The following is a 19,423-nucleotide window of genomic DNA, read 5'->3' as shown; positions in this document are numbered from 1 at the left end:
CCAGTTGAGGTGGTTTGAGCATTTGGTAAGGATGCCCCCTGGGTGCCTCCCTTTGGACGTATACCAGGCACGGCCAAGTGGGACGAGACCCCAAGGTCGGTCCAGGACCCGCTGTAGAGATTATGTTTCCGAATTGGCCTGGGATCAGCTGGGGATCCCCCAGGCTGAGCTGGAGGAAGTTTCGGGGGACAGGGGCGTCTGGGCTCTCTGCTTTCCCTATTGCCACTGCGACCCTAGAAGGACAAGTGGGCAAGAAAATGGATGGATGGATGGATGGATATAGTAAAGGTCAGTTACAGTTATGGTTAAAAATAGATAGATAGATAGATAGATAGATAGATAGATAGATTACTGATATCTATCTATTACTGATCATCCATCAGGTAACTACATTTGGATAAAGACACATTTAAAGGTGTTAAAATATATTTTTAATAGCCTATCTGTTCTTAAACTAGTGCAACGCATAGCCTTTTTCAACGTTAATGTCCGTTTATTTAAAATATTTATTTTGTTTACTCAACCTTTGCATTCACACACTCTGGCGAGTGTAATTAACGGCTTAATTAGGACTGTTTGCGATGGACGAGCTGGTAAAAGTGCGTATTGGTAATGAGGGGACGTGTAGGGCTGCCGAACGCGCTTTAACCACGGTATTTAACCAGAGTATTTGGCGCGCTATTTAAATAGGAGCCGCTGGGGAGCTCTGAGACGCTCCAGGACGAGTCGGAACTGAGGGGCACCATGCAGACAGCGGAAAAAGCACAGCAGCCTCAACCCTTCAAACAAAGGAAAAGCTTCGGTAAATCATGGAGTAAATGGCGGTGAGTGCTGGGTGGGTGTCGTGCATTGGCGCGTTCTTAATGCTCGCGCTTCATTTGCAGCCACGCGGAGGCAGGAGGTGGCGGGGATTCGGTTCAAGTTTCCCACCAAGATCCCGGTGAGACTCCCCACACGCATTTATCTAGTAGACACTTTTCGCCAAAGTGACGTTCGATGAACTCTGATGTAGTGTTATCAGCCCACGCACAGCTTGTCACCAAGGTGACTTACGTTGCTAGAATGGACTGTGGGTTAGTGGAACACACTCTGTCACACGTTTGTTACAGAGGTCGCTGTGCTGTAACGGTTCGTTTTCAGGTGATCATTGAAAGGTACCCGAGGGAGAAGTACCTGCCTCCTCTGGACAAAACCAAATTTCTTGTCCCGCAAGAACTTTCCATGTCCCAGTTCGTCGCTATAATACGGTAAGCGTTTTAGTCACGTACTACTGACTCCAGCAGGGATCTGTGAACTTGAAGGCCAGTCTGTAAGGCACATTTTAGCTGGCGGAGGGATACCCGCTCCTCCTCCTCAGGCCGCCCACAGCCGCCATGACTGCTTTTGTGCACGAGCAGTTTGGACGGACTCTGTCTGCGTTTAATCACTTTCCTGACGGCTCTAGAGAAAGGGAGCAGCAGTGTAAAGACCCTACAAACCAGCTTTCTTGCTGTTTTTGAAGTGGTTTGGGGGGGGGAAACGACCTCTAGGTAAAAAGTGGTCGTAAGTGTACAATTGAGTTGTTGCCTCAGGCACAACCAGTACCCCACCAACTCCTGGGTGAAGTCCTACAGTTTAATTTTGCACACCTTCAAAATAAAACTAATGAAGTTATGACTTAGGTTTGTGGTGCACAGTGCTCTGGGCTTGCATGGGGTGAAAGACACAGGCAGTGTTTTTTAAAAAAAAAAAAAAAAAAAAAAACTTACAACTGCAATGCACAGGGAACTAATCTCCTCAGTCTGAGGACCCCATTTCCTTAAGGCCCTGTGCCTCAAGACAGCCTTCCTAGTCCCTCCAGGCTCTCTCCTCTCTGGCAGTTGCAATTGCCCCTTTATTATATTCCCTCTACATTACCCAAATTCAACTGTTTGTTGTAAACATTTCCTAGTCACTCCCCAACATGGGTTGTTACAGGTTCAAGGTTTGCCTCTCTACCTGTTCTGTCATCCATGACAGAAATGACTGCCTTAAGATTTGTTTAAAGTACCTTAAGTGAGGGGATGAATTGTTTTTGGCCACTTTTCTTCCCAGGAATCGGATGTCTCTGCTGCCGAGTCAGGCTTTCTACCTGCTTATCGACAACCACGGCCTGGCCAACATGTCTCTCACAATAGCGCAGGTCTATAAAGAGCACAGAGATGACGACGGCTTCCTCTACATGACCTATGCCTCTCAGGAGATGTTTGGCACCAACGAGCCCGGCGTGGAAACGATCCTGAAGAACAGCTGAGGTGACTATTCCTGGAGCTCAGCTGTTTTAAGAGGACCCAAGGCCCTTGTGCCTTTGTTTAAAGCACTGTATGTTTAAGTGTTCTATTTGACATGGATGCTTTTTATGGTTGTGGTAAATGTCATGTTTTATGTCCATGTGATTCTGCTCTTGGAGCAGTGTTTCTTGATTTAGCTTGAGTTGTCTGGCCAGTTAAACCTTTCTGTATGATTGACTGACTGGCCCAATTTTGCTACAGTACTTCTAAATTAACAGGTAAGGCTGAAGCCATGGGGAAGAGTCAACTCCTCAACATGGAGTGATTAACAATAAAGCTGGAAATGTATAGATTCTTATGTAATTCAATTAAATGATGATCTCACTACTTTGGCCTTTGTTTGGAAGTATTGCAGCAAGTGCTTATTTGTGCATTTTTCCACTTTAAGAAAAAACATTCTCTAGTCTTAAGACAAGGTTTGGATTCTTGTGCATCTAACACCCCCAGCCTTTAATCTGTTCACTTTCCTGTACCTCCCTCCTATAAATGCAGAAACTCACCCCTCAAATAATCCTCATGTTGCTCTAACACTTCCATTTTTCTTGTTATAAGGGACTGTATTAACTGCAGCCCACAAATTTGGGTAGTTCAGTAGATTTTCTACTGCATAGCGAAACATGAAGCAGCTGCTTCATAGCACAACATAAACCAGTGCTTGATGGGGAATTTAGTGTAACTAAAGTACTGTTCAGGGAGCAGTGCTTTTTCCCTTCACTGCAACTGCCAATTGTCTATAGTGCACTATGACAGCTCCTGGAGCAGCTGTCAAAGTTGAGCCCTTACAGCAATTTGTTACGAACATAGCCATACTTTAAGAGGGCTGTTGGGTGCCAGGTTTTTCCAGAATATTTACTAAGGATAGATGCAATGTATGTGAATCTACAATTTAAAGAAATGTTGTCTTCCTTCTGAAGAAGGTCCTGTTGTCTGATTCTTTAGCGGTATTCTGTATTTGCACAGTGGAGGCAAGTGGTGGTGGTTCATCCAGCTTCTGAGCTAAATGATCAGCATGTACCCTGCCTCATGTATGAGGAGCACCATAACACAGCAATGGAAAAGTGGTTGAGTGAAGAGATCAAAATTGATCTGAAAAAACGAGTGCTAGAAGACCAAATGTTTGTGTTGTGCTGGTGATTTATACAACTCTTATTTTGGGGTTTTTTCCTTTCTTGCCTGGAGATGGCTTTTTTTTTTTCCCTTTGTGTGTGTGTTTCCTCTTTCTGCCACCCCCCACAATGAAGTTATACAAAAGCTGAATTGATTTAAGAGATTGGCATGTTTCCTTCACAGGATCCATAAGGGTAATACTCTTGTTAAGAACACAAATTTATTCCTGGGGTTGGCAAGGTGTTTATGAAACATTTTCTAACTCACAGAAGCAGTGGATGTTTTACACATTTAAATAAAAATTCCAAGTTGTTACTCTTGCATATGAACATGTATTCATGCAATACTGTTTCTTATGTGTGTTAAGTATGTGAACCCCTTGTGTCAGTTTAACTGTAGTTTCATGAGAACCAATCTTTCTCATATGACATAACAGCTGTAGAATGAGCAATTCCCTAGGTTGCTTTAGAGGAAATTCTGTGTAGTAGAAACACAGTAGTACAGGTGCAAACTTACTACCCAAGTAGGTAAGAATGAGCTGTGTGAATCACTACCATTCATTTTGTTTATTTCGATATTTTACACAAGAATAATGACCAGTCTTGTAAGCTTCACATGCGTTCAAGCAGCACTGTATACATTTGAGAGCAGGTAGTGTAGTAAAACCACTGATATCCCATCTCCCCAGTAACACAATGCACTTAGTAATGTATCTTACCTTGACCTCCTCCATTAAACTATGCAGCTGTATCATATGAATAGGTCAAATACAAGTAATTCTTGAAACAAGCATCAGCTAAGAGAGCAAAGTGGTATTATATTACACACAGTCCTGGGGTGTGTAGCTCTTGTAGTGCAAGAAGCCAGATCCTCTTGGCAAATGTTTTAGTGTTAGAAACATGAGAGGTAACAGAAGTTTTGGTGCACTGGTGGGACTGACGGTGTCTCCACATGACAGAACTCTTCCACGCAGGTGTTAAATGTTTCTGCCTACTTTTGTACACCCTGAATGGGAGGCCAGTCCCTTACAGAGCAATTGCACACAAAGTCACTCACACATACACCCAAAGGGCAGTTTTGAGTCATCAGTGGACCTGAAACACATGTTTTTGGACAGTGAGAGGAACCCCCTGCAAGCTCTGCTTAATACATAGCCTAGGTGCTGAATTTGAATTTGTTTGAAATGATTCAATACCCATATTTTATCCACATTATGTACTCTGCAATGTAGCTCTCCAAACTTTTCTGATGAGCCAATTTTAATATGTTTAGTCAATAATCATCTTACAATGAAGTTGACTAAATGTACTTTTTTTGGTAATATATTGATAGTTATAGATAAGTATAACAAAAGAGAACCCATTCAGACAGGTATATGTCACTCCAATGTGCCAAGTCAAGCATTCCTGTGCTTGGCAGAAAGCACAAAGGCTAATATCTTTCTGCTGCCTTCAAAATGTAAAAATAATACAGCACAGTAAAAGCAGTGAAATTAAAGTTAAGGGAAAGGTTGCTGCTGCTCCTGCATCCTCTACAATTTATTTCAGGGAAGGAAATAAAGGCGACCTGCCATTAGAGGGCGCTCATGTTCCGCTCAATATTAGAGTCATCATGTGTCCCTGGAACATAATTCCAAAATATGGCGTTTATGTAACATAAAAGGGACAGAAGGATTTCAGATTTCCTTCAGTCTAAATATGACTTTATATGATGTTTGCTGCAGCTGAGAAACATTGATTTACATTTAGGGTCATGCAAATTAATTCATTCTGACGTAAATTAGAGTACAGCTACATAATATGTAGGGGGAAGTCTTGGTGGACTTGGCCGGGTCCTGCTCTCTGGCAGGTCGGGGGTTCGAGTCCTGCTTGTGGTACCTTGCGATGGACTGGCGTCCCATCCTGGGTGTGTCCTCTCTCCCTCCAGCCTTGCGCACTGTGTTGCCGGGTTAGGCTCCGGTTTGCTGCGACCCCGCTTGGGACAAGTGGTTTCAATCAGTGTGTGTGTGTGTGTGTGTGTGTGTGTGTGTGTGTGTGTGTGTGTGATATGAAAGTCAGAGCCAGTTTGCAGAAGCACATCTGTTATCTGCTCAGAAAAAGTTACATTCTGAATTTCAAAATAATTTCAGATAAGTTCTCCTTTTGATTAAAAAACATATTTTGTTTATGTTGCGGATGTTTCACTGGAAAAAAAAAACACTATTGTAAAATTTTGAAACAGGTTCCAAAGTGACATACACATATTTGAGGATTCCTGCATTTTTAGTACGGCTAAAAATATAATCAGTCCCCTTCACGCGCTCAATATATTGCATTGCATTTTACCCTTAAAACTGGTTTTCATTTTCATCATGAACAAACATGAGAAAATGTAATAATTATCTTATGAATAATCCCATGTACCCATCTCTTTATTATAATGAAAGCATACAGCATGTTAGCATACCTCTGGATTGCTTTAATGCGGCTTGACAGCAAAAGAAAATTGAGTCGGACAGAAATTGTGTCGAAATCCTGACAGACTGTTGTTCCTCTGGGAATGCATTAAAGTCAGAGTCAGTCAACACAGCAGGGAGTGAATAATGCCCGATTCTTTCAACTGACTAATAGCAGCACAATACAGATGGCCGTACAGTACATCTGAAAACGGAGTCCGAGCTTTATGTATGAATTTATCTTTCCTTCCGCCGGAAGGACCAGACGCAGGCCACATGTAAAAGGTCTCATGGCATGACAATGAGGACGCGCGCCTTAGAAGCTCAAAGTGCGGAACTAAAATTTGCTCTATGAAATTTGTGAAGAGCGATGGCGTTTTTTTTTTTTTTTTTGCTGTCCAAGTTTTAAAGGAAAAAAAATTAAAAATGCTGGAAATAGAAATGGAAATAACACGTGGAAATGAAGCGAATAAATAAAATAAAATGAAAAAAAAATTAGCGTTTTTCATCACACCCGAATTTCCCATCTAAAACTGAAAGCATGATACACTGCGAAACAGGACCGGCTGAAACATTTCGGTGGCACCGATGGACCGAGTGGACCGGGATGAAAATTCTGACATTAAACAGAACGTATTGGACCACAGGGAGCTCTGGAGCCGGCCATGTAACACGGAATATGCATACAGATATGGGCTGGCAGCAGTCTGAAGGCATTGTTTGACAGATTTCTCAGGAAACAGGCTTCGCAAGGAGCTACATGACATTTGAGACACAACACTGCTGTGTGTAATTTCCGCCCTCCGAAAGATGTAATTTATGCGAAACCTCCTGCAGTACTCTGCCCAGTCACACACACTTGTGAATGGAATATTTATGGGATGACGAAGAAACGGGACCACTATGTTCCTTCTGCTTGGGAGGTTGAGCAGCATTTGGAAGAAGACACAGTCCATCTGATGGAATTTAATTCCCAGCTCCCTGTGAGTCCAATTGTGATTGAGAAGTAAAAGACCTGTGTTCTCCAACGTTCCACTTCCATTTCAGCAGGACTTGCACGGTGCCATCAGACTTTGCCAAATTACATTTACATTTTATTTATTTAGCAGACACTTTTCTCCAAAGCGACTTCCAATGAACTTTATGTAGTGTTACCAGTCGACACACCTTATTCACCGTGGTGACTTACACTGCTAGAGATACACTACTTACACTGGGTCACTCATCCATACGTCAGTGGAACACACTCTCTCTGTGTCACTCACACACTATGGGTGAACCTGAACAGCTTGTCTTTGGACTGTGGGAGGAAACCAGAGCACCCAGAGGGAACCCACGCAGACACAGGGAGAACATGCAAACTCCACACAGACTGAATGGCGATCGAACCCATGTCCTTTCACACTACTGAGGCGCCGTGAGACAGCAACACTACTCGCTGTACCACCATACCATCCCCTGTCACCGGCCCAAATGCAAGTGCACTCCTGTCTTCTATGGGTAGAATGTTAGTTTGGGTGGGTGGGTATCTAGTAGTGTTCCTTACATGGTGTTTCCCGACGGGTTTAAACGTGATCCAGTGAAAAGCAAACTCCAGAAGAAGGGACACCGCAGCACTAAGCCTGATCGTCGGGCAGCACCGGTGATCCCTGACACCAGGGCATTGCGGCAAATGAACAGCTATCGCTGTAAACATTCAAACTAGGGCACCTGCACCACAGTCTGCACAAGTGAAATGGTGTGTTATTACTATTTTTTTTTTTTTTTTTTTTTTTTTTTTTTTTTTTTTGTGACATATCAGAGTTTGTAAATTGGGCTCAGTGAGGAAAATGTGTTTTTTGGAGCTTCCTGCAGCGATTTTTCTGCTGCGAAGGCGGGCGGCTTTACTTTCCCGCACCGAATCCACCCAGAGGATCCGCCGTTCGCCAAAACGATCAATCACACATGGCATCATGGAATCTTTGGACCTTGGAATTGAATGCCTAGCTAATATTTCAGCAGCTAAACATGCACGCGGGAGACAAGAAAGCAAAGATTTGTTACCGTGGGACAGAAACAACAGGGGAAGCCATCCATCAATCTTATCTGCCTAAACCTGTGAGAAAGTGTGTGTGGGGGGGTGGTGAGCATAAACAATATTGAAAAGGGCACCTCCATCACTGAACGCAGTGGAGCCAGTGTCCTGCAGATTACCTTTGATTTACTGTGTTCTGTTTTCGGTGTCGTTTGCCTCGTTCTGCAGAACCCCGTTGCATCCCGGCGCGATCCGCTGTGACATGAAGACGCCGGCGAAACGGAGACGATCATGGCAAGAAATAGGACAGCTTTCCAGCGAGGGCCCTTGTGCTTCCCTGTTTCCCCCCATCTTTCACCTCGTATCTCTTACTCGTACATTTCAGCAGGTGTCCAAGTAGGGCTCTGGGAGCAAATCAAGTTACAAAGCCTAACGATACGGACGTTCCCCCATTTAAGAATTGATTTGGCACTGCCAAAATGCTGGATGGATACAGCTATAGTAAAATAAAGTGTTAGTCGTTTTACCCTTCTACTGTCTGTTGAGCTGCGTTAAAATGACACGTGATTTGATGAGTTAAAATAAAGATATGTTGTCTCCACAAACTCCTGTTCAATCCAAGCTGAAGAAAATGCAACTTAGCAGACACTTTTCACCAAAGCAACTTGCAATGGATGCTATGTAGCATTACCAGCCTACACACCTTATTCACCATGGTGACTTACACTGCTAGACACACTACTTACACTGGGTCACTCATCCATACATCAGTGGAACACACTCTCTCTGTCACTCACTCACACACTATGGGTGAACCTGAACAGGAACAGCATGTTTTTGGAGTGTGGGAGGAAACCAGAGCACTCAAAGACTTATACTGCTAAATAAGCTACTTACACTGGGTCACTCATCCATACATCAGTGGAACACACTCTCTCTGTCACTCACTCACACACTATGGGTGAACCTGAACAGGAACAGCATGTTTTTGGAGTGTGGGAGGAAACCAGAGCACTCAAAGACTTATACTGCTAAATAAGCTACTTACAATGGGTCACTTATCCATACATCAGTGGAACACACTCTTTCTGTCACTCACACACTATGGGGGAACCCAAACAGCATGTCTTGGGACTGTGGGAGGAAACCAGAGCACCCAGAGGGAACCCACACAGAGACGGGGAGAACACGCAAACTCCACACACACTGAGCAGGGATCGAACCCAGGCCCTCTCACACCAGCCAGGCACCGTGAGACAGCAGCCCTATTTGCTGTGCCACCATGCCGCCCATTTTTTTTCTTTAAAACTTTAAACAAATGAATGACCGGAAGTTGTTTTAGTTTCCGAAAAGCTGGAACGCGGCCGTCCGTAAGACGAGGAGCCCGTGCACAGTCCGGTACTTTGTGTCTTAAAGAGCGCTATTTATTTCTAGTTGTATTGCGCAATGCCCTTCACCCTTCCTTACTCACCAGTAATAGAATGTAGCACTAATAAGGCCACGGTAAGCAGCTTTACCAGCAAGGCCACAGCAATCCTCAAACGTTCCCTTTTTGTCGAGCGGACCGTACAGCGCTGCCCATCCGGCGCTTGAGCGTGCGATGAGATCGCTCGCTTCGCGAGCGTTATTTACACAAGGAAAGGCCATTAATGAAACTGGCGATGGACAAGTCACAAGTTCCACGCCACAGCTTGCGGACACATGTTTAACTTCCCTGCGAACGGCATGCGCGATCCCACACGCAAACAGCGACCCGAAATGAACAGACACTCGGTGATAAATGCTCTTTTCGAAGCTCGTGGGCCGATGCGAAAGAATGTTTGCTCTGATCCGAAGACTAACGGCTGGAAAATGATCAAAGTTGAAACCCGCTGTATTTGTATTGCGCATAGCTTAACCGTACGAGAAAAAGTTTGTTAGCAGAACCTGCTGCAGATCTACAAATAATAGAAATCCTCATTAAATAGTCTAAACAGTGACTCTTTTTCTTGTCAAGCCAGGAACAAACGGCACGCCAGAGTCATTCTGGAAAACATTATTATAATATTCTTGCAGCGTCGCCCCTGCTGAAAATGATTCTGCGAGCGACCGTGAGTTTGAGCCGGTCCTCGGCAGAAAAAGTCCGAGCGTACAGGCAAACGCTTCCGTGTCGACCGCTTTTCCACGGCCGATTTTCTTCTCGGGTTCCTTTGCGTAGTCCAGGCTGCTTCGGGTGACCCCTACCGATTCAGCATTCTTACAACGCCTTTGATTTCAGGAACGAGTCGTATATAGTAAAAGGCGTACGCGGTATATCTCGTGTGTTATGTTTCGTGGTGCTCTCGGGCCACGTCGGCCGCAACTGTCGCATCTACAGAGACATCAGGAAGAGAAGATCCGCTGCGGGTTAAGGCTCGGCCGAATGATGTTTTAGGAGATGTTTCAGGGTTTCCGAAGTCTAAACGGGAAACGCAAATTATGACAGCGTCAGCTGTCTCCATGCAGTGAAAATGTGTAAAGAAGCACCTTTAAGAGGCACCTGACATTCTTGAATAAACACACGCACGCTGTCTGAAACCACTTGTCCCAAGGAGGGTCGCAGCAACACAGGGCGCAAGGCTGGAGGGGACGACACACCCAGGACAGGACGCCAGTCCATCACAAGGTACCCCAAGCAGGACTCGAACCCCAGATCCGCCAAAGAATAAGACCCGGCCAAACTCACTGCACCACCCTGAATAAATGCTAAAGTAAAGATTTCAGTAGGTAATACTCACAACTAAACGAATATTTTGGCTGCATTTAGCAGTCCGGACCCCCAGTGACGGTACCTCTCCAGAATTCTAATAGGTTCCTCTGCAAATTTGACCAAATGAGCCCATCAGGACTGTCTATAATAGGAAGCTGGAAGAGGCAGTTCTCCGTGGAGTCTTGTTTCTTTACACTTGCGAGTTTCTGAAGATCTCTTCCTCTCTCTTCTCCTGCTGTTCCAGTCTATGCTTTGTGTTATCGTGAACATCTGAAGAGTCATCTCCCTGAACTTTCTGCGCCTAGACCCCATCAAACAAACTCCGCACTTGGATTCACCTTCACTTCTGTGTCTGTGTCTTCATGATAGTGACTTTACTTGCCGCTTATTAAATTGAGGTTACTGTGATTTGGAGTCAGTCCCAGCAAGAGGGTCGTACCCTGGACAGAGCAAGGGCCGTTCACCCGGACGGCATGTCTTCAAGAGAAAACCCGAGCGCTCGGAAGAACTCGTATGAACACCGGAAACAAATTTGACGCAGGTAGAGGTGATGCTGGATTAAGATTTATGATCTTGTTGAAACAACAGTGCTACTCATTGAGCCTGTGTTTCACACCTTCACTGGTCCTCTTTTTGCCAACGTGTCCATCTGTGCATGTTCAGTCCCACCCCGAAACCAGTGCGCACAGTCGACTTGGAGTTGGAGTTGTTCACAACTTTTTTTACTCATGATATTACGCCAGTGTAATGCAGATTGCAAAGCTGGCAATAACACATAGTATCCCAAACAAAAGTCGGCAAGAACTGAGCAGGAACATGGCTAGATGCCCGCTTCATCATTATAAAGCACATAGTGTATGATTTTAATATTCATTACATTTGGCGAGGAGGGTGCGGTGGTGCAGCAGGTTTGGCCTCTGCCTGCTTCGTGGTGGGTCTGGGGTTCGAGTCCCCCCCTGGGGTGCCCTGCAATGGAGTAGCATCTCGCCCTGGGTGTGTCCCCTCCATCCCATGTTGCTAGTTAGGCTCTGGCTTGCTGCAACCTCATTCAGGACTACTGGCTTCAGTCAGTGTGTGCACATTTATTGAATTACCTCTCCACTTATATAACTGTTTTTGTCCAAAGACAATATACAGGTATTATAAGACAATTATATATTATTTTACTTGTAATTTACTTTATTATATAATGTGAAAGTGTGAAAATAAGTGTGATATGTGATAGTTTGTGGTACACTTTACCTGTATCCCTGTGAATGCACTCAGACTGCCTTCAGGATTTATAACAATAAACTCCATTGTACTGGGGGGTGTGGTGGTGCAGCAGGTTTGGCTGGGTCCAGCTGTGTGGCGGGTCTGAGGTTCGAGTCCTGCTTGGGGTGCCTTGCGGTGGCCTGGCGCCCCGTCCTGGGTGTGTCTCCTCCCTGTATTGCCCGGTAGGCTCCAGTTCGCTGGGACAGGTGTGCACGTGTGTGTGTACGTACATAAGTACGTACACCATATGTTGTGTCTTTGAAACGGAACAGACATTGCTGGATTGCACAAAAACATCTCAGAGGACCATAAAAAAACACTAACTCCTGCCTGAAAAACAACTGTTAACATTAAAGACAAACAACATAGCAATTCTTAAATGCAATTTCAATGGTAGGAAAACACTGTACATCAAGGATGGCTCCCCACATCCCATCGCTACTACACTGACATTTTGCAAAATTAATAAAAAATCAGAACTTAATTTCTGCACAGATGTTCACGTGCTTGGCTCAAACCCTGAACTCCAGTGCCTTAGCCGCGAAAACAATTATTAATGCGGACCACGCTATGCGGAGTGATGGGAGAGGTGCACATCCGTAACTTTCAAAGACCGCGCACCATCAAGACGAGATACCTGATACACTTTCGGGTCATTTGCTTGAGCAGTGTGTGTCATAGTCAGTGAAAACAAGTTTAAGACAGTTCCTATTTCTCATTACTTTACAAAGCAACACAATCACCATGACCGGGTAGGATGTTGGAAAAACAATATATTCAGGCTTTACTGCAGTTTTATAGCAAATGAGTAAGTACTCAGGAGGATAAACTGACAATCAAACCTGGATCTTCCCTTTACCATGTAAATACACACTTTGGGGTGCCACTTACATTTACATTTACATTTATTCATTTAGCAGACACTTTTCTCAAAAGCGACGTACATCTCATAGAAAATACAATGCGTTCATTACATTAACAGGAAGAGACACTTAGATGCAGACGTGCGATTCTTTAGCGCACTTAGTTTGTTTCTTTCCACCATATGAGCCAACGTTCATCCCAAGAGCGGCTGCATAAAACTTTATCAGAATATCATCGATTCCCAATCATCTTCTTAGTAATATATTTTTTTAAATATATATAAACATTTACATTGCATTACAGGAGTAGCTGCGTAAAGGTTTATCCTTTGCTTAACAGGTATGATCTCAAAGTTATATTGCATGAACATTTACACCTCACATGAACTTAGATCATGGGTGAAGTAAGTCTGTGAGTCGCTTTTTATCCCTTATTATAAACATGCACTTGCTTTACCTGCTGGGAAAACACACACACCGCTTGTCCCCAGCAGGGTTAAAGCAAACCGGAGCCTAACCCGGCAACACAGGGTGTAAGGCTAGAGGGGGGAGGGGATGACACACCCAAAAGAGAACGTCAGTCCATCGCAAGGCACTCCAAGCAGAACTCGAACCCCAGACCCACCGGAGAGCAGAACCTGGCCAAACCTGCTGCGCCACCATGCCACCGCACCCTCCGCTGAGAAAGCGTTATTGATTAAAAGGATACTTTTTTGCACCGGCAGCTATAGTTCTGGTCACAAGCAAGCGAGACACGGTGTTGTCCATGTCACCCTGCTGATCTAACATCCCACTGCTCACTATCCTAAGGAAGGTATTATATTTTCATTCCTGGGCCAATCCTCTCCCTCCACCTATGCCAACAATAAATAAACAAGTAAGAAAAAAAAACGCTGTTCAGGAATCAGTATTTTTAGGATCATTGATCACATGCCAAACCAGATTAGAGAGCTGGCTTATATGAAAGTCTGTAATTAATACGCTGTCTCTCTCCTGGCCTCAGTTTCGCTCAGATTGGCCAAGGCTTTCATAAAAGTGCAATCTGATGTAATGTTTTCTCCTTTTTTCAAGAATATAAAACGCTTTCTCCAGACCCTGGAACAGATCCGAAAAGTAATTAGGGCAGCCGTAAATCACTTTAAATGCATTCTTTATTGTTCCACCCTGTGAGGGAATTGTCTGAGCTTCGATCCTAAGCAACTGGACGGTAAATAAAATTTGGCTGATATCATGGGAACCATTCTTTCCTTACAGAAATTCCAGCCTCACTGGTTGTATTTCAATATATTATTTTGAGCAGGGCAATAAAACAAGGATTCAAAAGCTGAAGATTTAGTAACTGGTGAATTTATGTGAATTTAGGTATCATAAAATTCACTTTACTCGAACCCAAGTTATGAAGTCATTTCTAGCCGATATTTCTACATTTTAATTAATGAACCATTTATGTATTTATTTTTTATGAAGCTTTATTCAATGAAAAACAACGAAACCGTAACTCGGGTGGCAGATGGGGGACTGAACTGGGGAAAAAATCAATGCGCGGTTTCTCAGGTTGCATAGTAAGTGGACGTATATTGTGTTGTTTTCTGTCCTTCCATCTGCTTTGGGAGTTTTAAATCCATCTATTTAAATATACCTGTCCTCAGAGTTTGTCTGGAAAGTGCAAACAAGTAATGCTGCAAATCCGCAGAGGCCGACTGCCCCCTGGACCCACTGTACCTCGACCTCATATGCGGTAAACGCCTTAGCCGGGCGTACACGTGATTTCACGAAAAGAGCCACTCTTTCATCGAATGTTTACTTCGCCTCGTGAGACACGATGCCCTCGTGCAGCGATGAAGCTGGGCATTTTCAAAATGTTCTCAACCCCTAATCTTGACCATTTTAATTGTAAAATAAATACCAGTTAGAGTCCAGCAGTTAAAGGGCCGCTGCAGAGAATCACAAGTGTGTGAAACAAACAAAGTGAGATTTGAACTCAACGCACCTCGTGACACACAAAGCATGACGCTTGACACATTTCCCGGTGGTTCCAGGTGAAATGAATAAGCAGAAACATGGGGGGATCTGGAGCCAGATGGGAACGACCTCCAGTCCCCTGGCAGGCCTTTCTCTTTCCCAGGATGTAGCCAGCGGTGTGCTCATCCTGGACGCCCAAACATCTTCCCTGCCCTGAGACCAGGGCTGTGGGAGAGCTGAGCAAATGAGGTAATGTCTGAAATGCAGCACTGGCAAAGAAATACAGCTCTGTCTTCCAAGAGAAAGAAAGAAAAAAGAAAGAAACTCTTGGCCAAAGCTGGTGACACATCAGGTAAACGCAACCAAATGAGAAGGGACGTGAACTGGGTCCAGTTTCGTGGAAAGCTTCGCTTCTCCATTTCACACACATAGCAGAAGAAAGTTTCCTGCTGGGGAGGATACGGCTCACGGGAAAAGTCACCTCCAGAAACACAAGAGTACATTTTGTATAGACTAGCGAAGGAGACCGTATGTGGGATAGAGCATATAGACCTGGGTCCATGGCGATCCTTTAGTGCTTAAAACTTAAAGCTTAATGAACTTGTGATAATCATGGCGAGAACACAGAAATGCTATAATCAATTTTCAGTGCAATGCATAAATAATCACTGTAATATTATAGAAATTATAGATGATCATCGAGCAGGGGCACGGTGGCACGGTGGCACGGTGGGGTCCTGCTCTCTGGCGGCTCTAGGGTTCAAGTCCTGTTTGGGGTGCCTTGCAATGGAGTGGCGTCCCGTCCTGGGTGTGTCCCCTCCCCCTCTGGCCTTGCGCCCTGTGTTGCTGGGTTAGGCTCGAGTTCGCTGCGGCCCCACTTGAGACAATAACTATATAACTATAACTATATTTATAATCATATTATAAATAAAATAATCAAATAATATTGGGCCATTGCTGTTAAATGAAAGTGTCTTGAGACCTGATATGGGTAGCAGCTATGCTGCAAATTGTTGCACTAGATTTCAACAGTACATGAAACATTTTGAAAAATATATAAATATAAATGTGTACATGCATATAGGGGCAGTTGGTAGTGTAGTGGTTTGAGCTGTTGACTCTAGATCCAAAGGCCCCAAGTTTGATCCCTACTTCCAGCTGTAGTACCCTTGAGCAAGGTACTTACCCTGAATTGCTCTGGTCAAATTACCCAGCTGTATAAATGGATAAATAGTTGTAAGCTTGTTACTGTAATAATTGTAACCTTATTGTTGTAAGTCACTTTAGAGAAAAGTGTCAACTCAAGGAGTAAATGTGTTTCATGCCCCAGACCTCACCCCAGTGGAATACACCTTGCTGAAATCAGCAGCGGTGAGTATAAAGGAAGCCCCAGCACTGCTCCCTGGTTGCAGAATCTCCATCAAGACTCATCAGCTGTCCTCTCCGTGTTTGCAACCTGCCACTTTGCCTTCCTTGTCTCTCACTCTGGCCCCGATTCCTCATCTCCAAGTCCTGATGCCCTTGCCCTTGATTCGCTTTGTACTTCAACATCAGATCATCCCTCAGAACAACGTTTGCTCCAAGATTTTTCAACCCACGCCTGTCCTCGACCACGATTCTTGCCTCGCCTTTTGGACAGCTGATACGAGATCCCACACTTGGGTCCTACCTCCCGTCTCCAGCCTTTGTGTGTGTGACAGTGTGTATGCATGTACACATTTATGTTCATTTATGTATATTTTTATAAATGTTATTTATGCCAACATATTTTGCACATACTGAAAGAAGCCTGTTTGAAAACTTATATTTGTCATGAATTCAGTCTTTTCTTTAACAAAACTCAGTGTTTCCGGGACCTTTCTTGAAATGGAGCTTCTTTAGTCCGTGTTTGTGCTCGTCTGTGCGTCTGCTATGAAATCGCACGGATGCAAAGAGCCGCAACCCTCACGTTAAAGTCAGCGGACATGCAGTGGTGCACATGTGTTACCAAGAGGCTCTGCAACTCATCTTGATCAAACTCATCCTACAATAGATCAAAAAGTTTTGTGAAACCTAAACTCAATTAGAGAGGCCTGCATGAGAAAATGACTAGTCCTTTCATACGGCCGCGATGAAGGTGACCACCGGGAGAATGCGTAACGCAACCCCCTGCCTCTTCTTAATACCACCTTAATGAGCAAATGATAAAAATGCCTCTGTGATGTATGTGACATGAAACCAGGCAGACTTTCCCCACAGCCAATATTATATCATTAATAACTTGAGCAGGCGGGCAATTTGTTGAGGACGCCGCATATGGTGCTCGTCTTCAAAATTCCTGCAGTCATAGCAACCGCTGCCGTCTGTCTCATACAGGTCTTCACCTCGTCGTCAGAGCGTTGCGCTTCTCTGCGACATGATGCTCAAACACTTTGCTGGGCCAAATACAAGTGTTTTTGAGGAAGATTATCGTATCAGTTCGTCGTTTGTTCGGTCGCAGAGTGCCTTTCGTAGAAGGTTAGTGTCGATGCAGGCTGGAAGTCGAGGACGAGGGCTGCTGAGGATGAACATAATCAAGCATTTATTGTTTACTAAATACACACATAGACTGTCTGAAAGCACTTGGCCCAAACAGGGTCATAGTGAACCAGAGCCTAAGCCAACGAGTTGTGCTCTGTCCACAAGCAGTTCCATCGAATCCAACCTTTTAATGGCACAACATGAGTATCAACCAGTACACTCAGCCCTTATGCAACGGGTTCTTGTGCAACGAAAAAGTGCTTCAGCGGTTTATGAAAGCATATTCTTAATATGAGCACAATCTTTTTGCTGTAACAGTTTCATGATTCCGTACAAAGGCGTTTTTGCATGTTACGTGGGCATTTTGCTTCCGCAACAGTTAGAGAAAATGGATTTCCTCTGGGTGCTCTGGTTTCCTCCCACAGTCCAAAGACATGCTGTTCAGGTTCACCCATAGTGTGTGAGTGACACCTGGCATTGGCTGAAATAACACTGGAGCAAAGGTGAACAGTAAAATTTCTGTTATATTTAGCAAACACTTTTCTCCAAAGCTACATCCAGTGAACTCTATGTAGTGTTACCAGCCTACATACCTTATTCACCGTGGTGACTTACACTGCTAGATACACTACTTGCACTGGGTCACTCATCCATACATCAGTGGAACACACACACCCTCTCTGTCACTGACACACTGTAGGTGAACCTGAACAGCATGTCTTTAGACTGTGGGTGGAAACCAGAGCACCCGGAGGAAACCCATGCAGACACAGGGAGAACATGCAAACTCCACACAGACTGAGCAGGGATGGAACACACGTCCGCTCGCACCACCCAGGCACTATGAGACAGCAGCGATACGTAGAAGCTTTGTTTTCCAAGCCGTGTTCTCTCCTGGTCAAACCTCAACAGACCTTCTTTAATAATAGAAGTTATTTTGTTCTCCACGGGCGCCTGGCCCAACCCCCTGTGTGAGCAGTGCTGTATTGATCGACGGATGCCACTTAGTCAGAGGCGATGCGTCAGCCAAAGCGGTGCTGTGAATGAGGAGGCTGTGGGGGTGTGCCGACGGGAGACGGACGCTCTTTCGCAGGCCAGCGCACCTCTCGGCAGGGAGCAGGTACCGGGGGATCATTCCATGGAAACGGGCGCCCATGGCAACAGCGGGGTATCACCAGTCTTCGGCCAGCGTGCCTTATTTCACAGCAGCAAAGTTTCGAAGTCTCGTGAGAAAAGGAAATAAAACACAGACCTCAGACTTGAGCTGTTCTCCTGCACGACAAGTACACAGCCTCCTGAGAGGATTTTCCTTGCGTTTTGACAAACAAGTTCATTCACTTCATTCACTTCAAGTTCATTTATTCGTTTGGGATGGCCGGCAGTGTAGTGGTTAAACCTACTGCCTTTAGATCCAAAGGTCGATCTACGGCGGTAGTACCCTTGAGCAAGGTACTTACCCCACATTGCTCCAGTAAAACTACCCAGCTGTATAAACGGGTAAATAATTGTAACATTAGCATTGTAAGTTGCTTTGGAGAAAAGTATCAGCTAAATGAATGAATGTAAATTCATTAGTTTGTGTAACATGTGTGGAGACGCTGACCTTTCCATAAGAACTAAATCATTTCTACGTTATAGAATTTTTGAAAGGGCTAATTTGAAAGGTGAATTTTTTTTTTTTGCAGTTCGCATTGCAGTAACAATCTAGTATTGTCAGTAAACAATTTGCACAGCATGCCTGTGTTCAAGGGTGGCGTGGTGGACCATGGCGGCACAGTAGTAGCGCAGCGGAGCAGTAGTGGTGTGGTGGGTTGGCCTGGGTCCTGCTTTCTAGTGGGTCTTGGGTTTGAGTCCCGCTGGGGTTGCCTTGCAATGGACTGGCGTCCTGTCCTGGGTGTGTCCCCTCCTCCTCCAGCCTTACGCCCTATGTTGCCGGGTTAGGCTCCGGCTCCCCGAGACCCCGTTTGGGACAAGCGGTTCAGAGAGTGTGTGTGCCTATGTTCAAGCAATTCTCTAGACATTTTTTTATCATGTTCCTGAAGACATGATTTAACTGTACAACCCAGCACCTTGTGGCATCATGGCATTTTTTTGACATTATTTTCCGTTTAAATAAATAACGTCAGCTCTTCTGAAACACATAGCTGTCCTGCTTAAACACTGTCACATCTGCTCTTGTATTGTTTTATGTATGTGCAGGTATTTTCAATTCCTCAGTGCACTGTTTCTCTTTCGATGTTTTCTGTGGCCCAG

General features: G+C 44.6%; 1 protein-coding gene across 1 annotated transcript; it reads left to right on the top strand.

Moving 5' to 3' along the window:
• Nucleotides 1–673: 673 nt before the first annotated feature.
• On the top strand, nt 674–3,732 carry map1lc3c (microtubule-associated protein 1 light chain 3 gamma). Its single transcript, XM_018750852.2, has 4 exons — nt 674–802; nt 885–940; nt 1,141–1,247; nt 2,074–3,732. Exons 1-4 carry the CDS (start codon nt 745–747, stop codon nt 2,270–2,272), a joined length of 420 nt encoding a protein of 139 aa, XP_018606368.1. The 5' UTR covers nt 674–744; the 3' UTR covers nt 2,273–3,732.
• The last annotated feature ends 15,691 nt before the right edge of the window (nt 3,733–19,423 follow it).

Source organism: Scleropages formosus, chromosome 16 (assembly GCF_900964775.1).
Source record: "Scleropages formosus chromosome 16, fSclFor1.1, whole genome shotgun sequence".
NCBI classification, from domain to species: Eukaryota; Metazoa; Chordata; class Actinopteri; order Osteoglossiformes; family Osteoglossidae; genus Scleropages; species Scleropages formosus.
This window is presented reverse-complemented; position numbering and strand designations above follow the sequence as displayed.

Excerpts from the sequence above, each read along its gene's own strand:
- map1lc3c (XM_018750852.2), top strand. The coding sequence starts at position 745 with ATGCAGACAGCGGAAAAAGCACAGCAGCCTCAACCCTTCAAACAAAGG. Across the intron at positions 803-884 it reads CAAACAAAGGAAAAGCTTCG|CCACGCGGAGGCAGGAGGTG; the intron begins GTAAATCATGGA and ends CTTCATTTGCAG. Across the intron at positions 1,248-2,073 it reads CAGTTCGTCGCTATAATACG|GAATCGGATGTCTCTGCTGC; the intron begins GTAAGCGTTTTA and ends TTTTCTTCCCAG.